Below are 10169 nucleotides of genomic sequence, written 5' to 3' on the forward strand. Positions count from 1 at the left end.
GGGAAAATAACGGTAGATTCTTGGAAATACCCTTTATATTTGATAGGCTGTAGATATACAGGAGAGGATATTTTGGGTGTTTTATTTGTTTCTTGTGAAGGACAACTACATAATTGACTGATGCATCTTCCACTAGCATCAAGTTTGGTGACTGCTCTTACTGTCCTTTTGCATTTGGATGAGAACAGAGAACTTGGCTACATTTATTACATTATTAGGACCCTACCTGGATATTTAATAAATTAGAAGCGAATACGAAAATCAAAAGTTAAAAACGAAATGGTTATCCAACGGGGTTGTAAATAAAAAATGCTCGTAAATGAAGATGTACTAATGTCAAACCAACCGAACACTCAACTTAATCCAGTATATAACTTTATTATCTCAAATTAGTATAAGAATTTTTTTTCGGGAAAATACTTACCTGGGCCCATCATCTTCCTCAAGACAAAAGCTACTAGAAGAAGAAGAGGTAAACGCTGAAATTGGGTAATGCCAACTTTAAAAGGTGATAAATAAGGGAGAAGAAAAAGAACATAATAGGGTATGAAAGCTCTAGCCTTTAATCTCGATGAAGACGTACATTGGTTACAATAAACGTGCTACCGCATGCAACAGAGTTCGAATTATCATTTTTGCAGTTTGAATTAGTTTACAAAATTCACGATCAAGTTAAGTAAGGCTACCATTTGAAAGCCCAAAGATAGCCCCTTGCCCTTAGCCAGAAACTGATGAAAAAGAATCCCCTTTTGCGAAGCTGTGCAAATTTCAAGTCCTTATCCTCATGGCGTGCTTACGAAACGGGTATGGGATGGAGAAATTTTTTAGTGTAATCGGCATACGGGGTGATACATCACGTGTCATTATATAAATGATGAGATATATGTATAAAAAAGTTACTAACTTAAAAAATAAAATTTCTCATCACTTACATAAAACCACGTGGTGTATTACCTGTGTTCCCATCACAATGAAATAATTTTCTATGGCGTGAGTGGAAACGGAATTGCACTCCTTATAAAACATTCATGTGTTTACTTGTAATTGGGGAATTGAAATAAAGGTGGGGTCCACCTAAAATGGAGAATTCAATTCCGGATATACCCAGAATCCGATTACCAAGAAATGGATGGTAATTGAATTGGCAAATTTTATTTGAACCCATATAATCTCTCTCTACACCCAACTTAAATTTTAAATGTGAATTGGCTTTTTTATCCTATTGCATAATTACCATCAAATACAAGGTGAAATTAATAATAAAACTAAAATTTATTAATAAACCCATTGTTGATTCTGAAGACAATTGAGGGTTTGAGGCTCCTTTGAATTGGCGAATCAGGAATAAAGAACTTGGATTTAAGAATTTGGACAAGCATAAAACCATCCTCTCCTACTCCGTGCAACCTTAAAATCATCACTCTCTCTTCTACCAAAACAATGTCAATGAGGTTAAAACCGAGACAGATCTCAACGGCTAGAGAAATCGCTCTTGCCGGCCTTAACCTGCTTCTACCCACTTTCCAGAAGAATAAAAAATAACAATTAACATCTTCATAAAGATGAGGGGGCTAGCTTAATAAACATTACAAACCAGACAATAATCGTTCTATATAATTTGTCTTTATATAATTATTATTACTATTGTGTGTGTATTTATAAAATGATTTTGAGTTATGGGGTAGAGTTTAATTATTGTGGCAATGGGAGTGAGTGAAGAGGCAATGGGATGAACAATGGAATCCAATTCAGATAAAGCACACTTTGAATGAATTGTAGAACAGTGATTTAGAGTTTTTGTTTTCTAAATGGGTCTAAAGATAAATTTACATATTAAATTGGGTTTGTGAGGGTAGTTTAGGTATTAAATTTGGGTTTAAAAATATATTGATAATTTAGTTAATAATAATATGGGTGCAGAGAATAAGTTAGGTGTAGAAAGAGGTTACATGGGTTCAAATAAAATTTCCCAATTGAATTTCGGAAGAAGGGGACCATCAACAATCAATTTTTTCTTCCCAAACTGCCCTAGTACTTCTTTTGATATCCCAAAACACCTTGCAACTTCGTTCCCAATGCTGCACCTCACCGTTTCACTCTACCATTTGGAACGGGATGAAGAAGTTGAACAACATGCCCTGGAGGCATTGTGCATTCGTGAAAAAGCATTTGGAAATGACTCCGTTCCCGTTGGTATGTTATCATTTTCTTTAAGCTCAAATAAATTACAGGGCAACTCACTCACTGCCTCAATTGGGCAACTCAAAATTGGGGGAAAACAAATCAAGGCTGGGATATAAAGGGGGGAGCATGAAAGGTTGTTCGCAAAGGTGGGGTGGATCGGTAGCAGAGAAAGAAGGGGGAATTTTAGAATGGGGTGGGCAAGCAGTAGGTAGGCAGCAGAGAAAGACAGGATAAATTTTAGAAAGGGGTGGGTTGGGAGAAAGATGGGGCAGAGAGGGAAAGAGAGATAGAGAGAGGGTCACACAAAAAAAAGGAAAAATGAAAGAATAAAAAAGTTTTGTAAATGGCCTTTTACCATACTGGTGAAAAGGTGTTGAGTCCTTGTATGATGGCGTGGATTCAAACCCCATCGGTGATTAATCTAACATCTAATATAACAAAATCTATCGTTTGGCTAGAAAAAGAATAAAATAGTTTTACTAAAAAATAAAAAGGAAATTTGTTCTTTCTGCTAAAAAAAAAAAATTGAAAGAATAAAAATAATTAGCATATAAAATAGATTAGTTCAACTATGGGTATTTTAGTAATCATATCAGTTTTCATTCCGATTTATGTGAATTAGTAAACAGTTAATATAGATCAATGTCATTCCTACTTCGATTCCAGATAGTTTTAGCAAAACAACTTCAACATAAATCTAATTCTGCTTTTACCTCATTCTGATTCTTCCTCAATTAAATTCCTCCTTAATTCAATTCCTCTCAATCTGATTACAGATTAGTGATGCGAGTTTTATACGCACACAAATTAAACCCTCTTTTCGTCAAATTGTAGTATATGTATAAGTAGGGATCGTTCTGGACCGGGGATTAGGAGAGATTGTTAATCTCTTGGAAATTGACTTAAAAACGTAAAAATAATATAAAACACTAAACTAGACTCAAAGAATACAAAACTAAACTTTAAAACACTAAGACAAACCAAATACTCAAAATGTTTTAAAACATAAAATAAATTGATTTCTAACTAAATTGGACAATAAAGTAAAGGGGGATTTAGGTTTTGAACGAAATTAAACTAAATGCACAGATTCTAATTAAAACAGAATGTAAAAACGAAATGGATGAAATAAAATGATGAGAAACTAGTTAGAGGGTTCCTTATCCACACATGAACATATACATATAATTTGATTCCCAGTTATGACTTCAACAAACGATGAATGACAATGCTCCAAGTTAATTAGGTCCGCTTAAACTAACTTTCAGATTTCCCTAGATTCATTGGATTGAATGGGATACGCATTACAACCAAATTATTCTTAATCAAAGTCCCTAACCATGGAATACGCATGATAGAGACATTCAACAAAGATCATTAAGTTCAACGGAAATCATAAACATCGACTAGGCATTCATAACTATGGAATACGATTGTTAATCCCGCCTAGGGTTTACTAAACACAATCGTGACTAGCGATCTTTACTACTCATGAATATAAGTTCATAACGATTAGGTGAAATTCCCTTATATCCTAGCATCAAGTTTAGGCATGCAAATTAAGTGTCGACCCTCAACCCACATACATAAACAAGTTCTTAATCAAAACAGAAAAGTAAACCACATCTAAAGTTCATGAATTCATAACTGGAGTAAATCAAATCATAACCAACATATGTTCATGGCTTCAAATTCGCCTCTAACTAAAAAGAAATTAATGAAAACAAAAACAAAAGAAGAAAGAACTCATGGATGATGGAATAGAATGGATGAATGCTAGCTAAAGGGTTCATCTCCACATATGTTATAATTGCATAATAAAACGATTTCCAATTGCATTTCAATAAACCATGAAACTCAACGCCCCGGGTCAATTAGGTCCGCTTAAATTAACCGTCAAGTTTTCCTTAAGTTAATGAATTGGATGGGTTAGCGCAACGCAATTCACAACATTCTCCAAAAGTCCTTTACGTGAAAAGCACAATAAAGATACAATCAAAGATCATTAAGCATCATGAAAACTATAAGTGTTGACGAGGCATTCGTTACTATGATGAGCATGAAACTCGTGCCAAGAATTCATTTAACGCGATTGTTTATAAGCAACCTCCACTACTTGTGAATATAAGTTCATAACGATTAGGTGAAACTCACTTATATTCTAGCGTCATATTCATGCATGAAAATTAAGCGCGCATTCTTAATAAACATACATAAATAAGTTATCAATCAAACGGTTAAACGAATTGAATCCACAATTTATGAAACGCAATTGGAATTAATCAAATCAAAATACAAGCATAAACATATATTTAGAATCCCCCCCTAGCCAAGGGGGGGTTTAGTTCCTCATACAAAACAAAGAGAATTAAAATTAAACATTGAAATCAAAGAAACACCTAAACATTCCAACAACTCAAACTTGAATTGTATTAACGTTTAGGCCCTCTTCTCTTCCTCTTTATTGTAGCATAAGGTCTAAGGGATGTTGTTGGTGTGTTGAATGGATTGGGGAATGATTGAAATGGAAGAGGAATGGTGTTTGGATTATAAGGGAGAGATGGGAAGCCACGGCAAAGGAAGTTTGGTGGTGTGTTTGTGGTGTGTTGTGTATGAAATGAGATGATGTTTGAATGAATGAATGCAAGGGTATTTATAGGAGTAGTGGAGGGATATATGGTTGTTTGTTTAAGGTGTTTGTGTGGAGGAATGATGGAAAAACAGCTAGGACAACATGTGAAAGCTGGAAATGGAATGTAGGCCACGGCATGGATGTGTTTTGGGTGCATGTGTGTGTTGAATGGTGTCCTTTAATTATGCACGGGTTAGGGCTGTTTAAGGGGAGAGAAATGGGAGTGAATGTGGCTTAATGATGAAGGGGGAAAGCTTGGAAAGCTGCAATCATGAAGGGGAAAGCTGGAAAGCATGTGGCAAGGTGTGTAGGTGCTGGAATTAGGGGGAATGCACGGGTTAGGCTTGGTTTTCTGGTGGAAATGAATGTGAAAACCACGGTTTGGATTAGTGTGATGGTGTGTGAATGATGAAGAGTTGCATGTGGCTGATTTGGTTGAATGATGATGATGCATGTGATTGGTGGTAATGGGAATGAAGGCCACGGCAAAGGAGTGAGATTGATGATGAATTATGAAAAGTGAATCCATGTAGGGTTGATATGCATGTGAATTAGGTTGGAAAAAGGTGGAAATGGAATGTTATGCAATGATAATGTCTTGTGGCTGAATTGATGAAGAATAAAGGGTGCATGAGTGAATGATTGAATGTGCATGTGGGTGAATGTGAAGGGAATGCATGTGTTGAATGGGACTGTGGAAATGCACGGTATTGAGTTGTTTGTTTGTGTGAAGTGTGTGTGAATGCATGTGAAGATGCTAATAAATAATGCATGTAGGGTTAGGAAATAAAATCATAACTTAAAGGGGGATGATTAAAGGGTGTTGAAAGGTTTTGCATGGCTTTGAAGTGATTATGGATTGGGCTAGAGGTTTTGCATGGCTTTGATGGATTGTTTGATTGGGCTAGGGTTTAAGTACATGAAATGGACCCAAATTGCTCCCCCTTGCATGGCAAGGAATGGTGTTTGTGTTAAGCCCAAGGCAAGGTGAATGTAATTGGGTTAGGGCCATTGTTTTGTGTCCTCAAGTGCTTACAAGGCCTTCAATTTCATCCAACACTTGGGCTCCAAGCATAAGCTATCCATCCTTAGCCCAATAGTGCTTCAAAACACTCCACAATGCATCATTTCGTCAAACACGTCTTATTATCCTGAAAACACACAAAAGAAGCATAAAGGACTAAACTAACTAAAGAAACATAACGTAAATGCACGAGAACAAGCCATTTAAGTCGCATGAATATGCTCCTATCAATTAGTAAGCAAGCCACCAGTTTATACTTGTAGGTGCCCAAATGTCAATTCAACTTTCTGAATTGCCAAATAACAGAGAGAGAGAGTAGGAACGACATACCCTTATGTGTCCAATTTACATGTAATTTCTTGCAAACAATCAAATTTGGGCCACTTCAACATGTGGGCCCATTTCAACGTAATTTCCTGGTGAAAATGCCCCGTTTCAGGCGTACCCAATTTTATTGACCTCATCTAAAAAGAGGGATGTCAATCAAAATTCTCTCTAAATTTATAAAGTAATGTTATATTTACCACATATTTGTATCAACATTTGTATCATCTTTCTAATAGAGGTAGGGCTCACCAAAACATGTGAGTCTCATCTCTATTAGAACATCTCCACCAGTTGGTGGAAGACAAGGGTAAGAGCATATAAGTTGCCCTTATTAATCACTCTGAATAATACTTGCCTTTCTGCACCCCCACCACTTTGAAAAGAGCAAGGGCAAGTAAATAATTTTTTTTAATTTTTTTACACTTTGAAAATAAAACAATTGTTTAATTCTACTAAATTATTTCAAATATAAGGTAAAAGCATAGCATCACAACAAACATAATTAATTTAAAATTTGGTAAAAACTCCCATAATCATATAATCAACTACGACATTGAACAACAATATAAAAAACCATTCTAATTTTTAATAATTTTTTCTGATTTTTTCTTATAATTTTTCCCTATTTTTTACTGATTTTTTTATTATTTTTTAATGTTAGATTAATCCTGGTCGTTGATTTGAAATCGGACGCACTAGATTACGCCATGTGGCTTAATGGTAATATTGTAATTTTTTTACTATTAGAAATCCGACGGTCAATATCCTCTGACTGTTGGAAATCCAACGACCTACAATTTGCCATGTCAACTATTCGTTGGAGGGTTTTGTGATATCTGCTGTACCAGAGCCCACCTCTGGAATCTTTGTTGGGCCACTCTCCTTCTAGGCGCGTGTGACATAAAAAGAATTTAAATATGCTTCTGGTGTCACCATGAAGTAATGCTGATGTTAGCTTGCCCGAAGGTAGCAGGCCGGGCTTGAGAGAGCTGGGCATCTGGGCTAGTAGTGATTGGCCTACCACCTGCCCTTGATTTTATGGACTTCTGGAGAAGGGTTTTCTTGGGTTGAAGGACAACATTGTTGCGTTTGCCTTTACCTTCCACCAACTAGTGGAGACACTCTTAGAAAGATGGTACAAATATGTGGTAAGAGTAGCATTTTTTAAATTTATAAACAAACAGACAATATTTGGGTTGACTTTTTAGCCAAAATGGTCCTTGAAGTTGGCGACCCCAACCTACTTCGTCTCTTTTCTTGCGACTTATCCTTAATCCTTTCTTTTATAATGACATACCCCTCACTCTAGTCTCTTTTCCAACAACCCATCTCCATTCTATATTTTTCCCAACGGCCCACTTCACTTGGTAAAACTGGGGTTTGGAAATCTGCGAGATTACAACTCGTGGAAGATCACAAGATTAAAAGTTTAAAGTTGTTTATTTAGAATTCCAGACTTTGATAGGAGAAAGAAAAGGAGATGTGTGGGGGGAGGTGGTGGAAGGGGTGGGCTACCGGCCAACAATAACGACGATGGAGAAGACAATCCAATGAAGGTTGGTGAAGGAGAAGAAGGACATTTGGATACTAGAATAGTGAATGTTCGGAAACTAATTTTAGTTAAATGTTTGTAAGTTTAAAATGGACATGTTTAAAATGTACAGGAAACTATTTTCAACATAAAAAATTAGTCAATTCATTATAAGGAAGCAAACACAAATTTTCGAGAGGCCAATCATCATTCATTCACTAAAATCAACACAACTTTTTTACGGCTCAATCACTTATTTAATACCCTTAATCTGGAGCTAGTGCAACTTTTCAAAAAAATCCAACTAAAGAAAGCAAATTCGGTATTTTAATTTATCACAAAAAGTACTTTAACAAAACCACATGCTATGGTTAATTGAATTTATTGTAAGAGTAAATATATGAGCTTATACAATGCTCGATTATTGTACATACTGGGGTTAACACAATATTATCCCTAGCTTAAGATAAAACCTTGCTCACAATAGGTCGTGCTTTACACATAGCCTCCAATGGAATGGCTTTTGGTGCTGTGGTTCCTTTGCCCTCAGTCATGTCAACCATTTCCTCGCCCACTCTATTCCAGTCGAAGCATTGAATCAATGACCCCAAGGTCAATCCCACCACACGCTGCGCTAGGCCTGCTCCAGGGCAAGCCCTTCTTCCCATTCCAAATGGTATGAGTTTATGTGAAAAATCTTCACCACTATCGAACCTCTCAGGCTTAAAGCTTTCAGGTTCATCCCACAATTCAGGATCTCTGTGTACCGCCCATGCATTGACCAATACCATTGTGTCACGTGGCACGTCAAAGCCTCCGATAATGCAATCATCAGATGACAAATGTGGTACTAACATTGGAGCCGCCGGGCATAATCGGAGTGTCTCGGAGATGATGCTTTGTAGGTAGGGTAGTTTGGAGATGTCTGGTTCATCCACCAAGTTTTCTCTACCAACTATAGCATCTAGTTCAGAATTGGCCTTTTGTAGCACGCGTGGATGGTTAAGTAGATTGGACATGGCCCATTCTAGTGTCACAGCTGATGTGTCAGTACCCGCCAATAACATGACCTGATGAAAAAATTGATTAATATTTGGTTAATTAATAGTTAAAAATAAAGGTGGCGCTATTTACATCAAATTTATTCACCAAATCATGTCGAACATTCTTCACCACAAATTTTTTTATTACAATTATTAATCAAATTTCAACTTGAATTAAATTACAAAGCCGATTAGTTTTGTTCTAGCTTTAATTTCAACTTGAATGAAGTACAAAGTTGATTGGTTCCACGTATTTATTACACAAATTTCGTGTAAAAATTTAGTGTGCCTAGAATTATTCTTAAAATACAAATACAAGGTAACGAAATATATCATAATATGTACCTAGCATTATATATTTCTTTGGGATTAATCAAACAAACAAATTAAACCTTATCTTTCTATTGACTCCTTTATAAATCAAAGCTTTATGGTAATTAAAAAAATGCATGAGATGAAGAAAATAGTGTTGTGTACTAACCATAATGAGACCCTTGATGATTTGGTCAGTGTAGTATTCAGGCTGTGACTCCTGCAGGGAAAGCAAATGGTCGATCATACTACTGCCATTTCTTCCTTTACTCCTGTGCTCATCAATCAGACCCTGCAAGAACATATCCACCCTCTTAGTCAACGCCTTCACCTTCTTCTCGTACCCATTAACCCCAAACCAATTCAAAATCGGCAAAAAATCAGCTGGGTTCGCAGCCCCACCATAAGCAAACGCATCCCTCATAATCTCTCTAAACTGCCTCGCCTCCTCTTTGTCCACCGACACGTCATCACCGTAGTACCTCTTCCCAGCCACCATTCTCATTATGATGTTAAACGTCAGCTCATTGAGCATTGACTTGAGCTCGACCTTTGCAAAACCATCGCGTGCGTTTTGTGAGAGTTTAACAAGTAAATGTCTCACCTCGTCCTTTCGGATGTCTGAGAACGTGTTGAGTCGAGCGGAGGAAAAGATCTCGACGGCGCCAATGCGGCGTAGGTTGCGCCAGTGGTCGCCGTACGGGGACGACACCATGTTGGTGTAGTTGTAGGCCAAGTGCTTTCCCATGATCAGTCGAGGACGGTTTGCTAAGACAACGTCGTTTGTTGTAAAACATTCTTGGACAACGGATGAGGATGAGACTATGACCACGCGGCGTGAGCCGAACCAGAGAGAGAAGACGGGGCCGTATTTTTGGGAGAGGCGACGGAAGATTCGGTGGACTGGGGGTTTTAGGAGATGGAGGTGGCCGATGATTGGAAGAGAAGGTGGGCTTGGTGGGAGGTTTTGGTGATTGTGACGTTTGATTTGGAGGAAAAACTTGAAAGTGAAGAGAATGAAGATGAGAGGGAGGGATGTATAGAACAAGATGTCTTCCATGGTTTTGCGCGCTTTGCTTTGCTTAATAAATGGTTGAAATTTTGTTGAGTTTTTAT

General features: G+C 37.1%; 1 protein-coding gene across 1 annotated transcript; it reads right to left on the reverse strand.

The window, feature by feature from the left end:
* Positions 1-7892: 7892 nt before the first annotated feature.
* On the reverse strand, positions 7893-10160 carry LOC137711808 (cytochrome P450 81Q32-like). Its single transcript, XM_068451008.1, has 2 exons — positions 9223-10160; positions 7893-8768 (listed from the first exon to the last, which is right to left on the reverse strand). Exons 1-2 carry the CDS (start codon positions 10111-10113, stop codon positions 8160-8162), a joined length of 1500 nt encoding a protein of 499 aa, XP_068307109.1. The 5' UTR covers positions 10114-10160; the 3' UTR covers positions 7893-8159.
* Between the last annotated feature and the right edge of the window lie 9 nt (positions 10161-10169).

Source organism: Pyrus communis, chromosome 1, assembly GCF_963583255.1.
Source record: "Pyrus communis chromosome 1, drPyrComm1.1, whole genome shotgun sequence".
NCBI lineage: Eukaryota > Viridiplantae > Streptophyta > Magnoliopsida > Rosales > Rosaceae > Pyrus > Pyrus communis.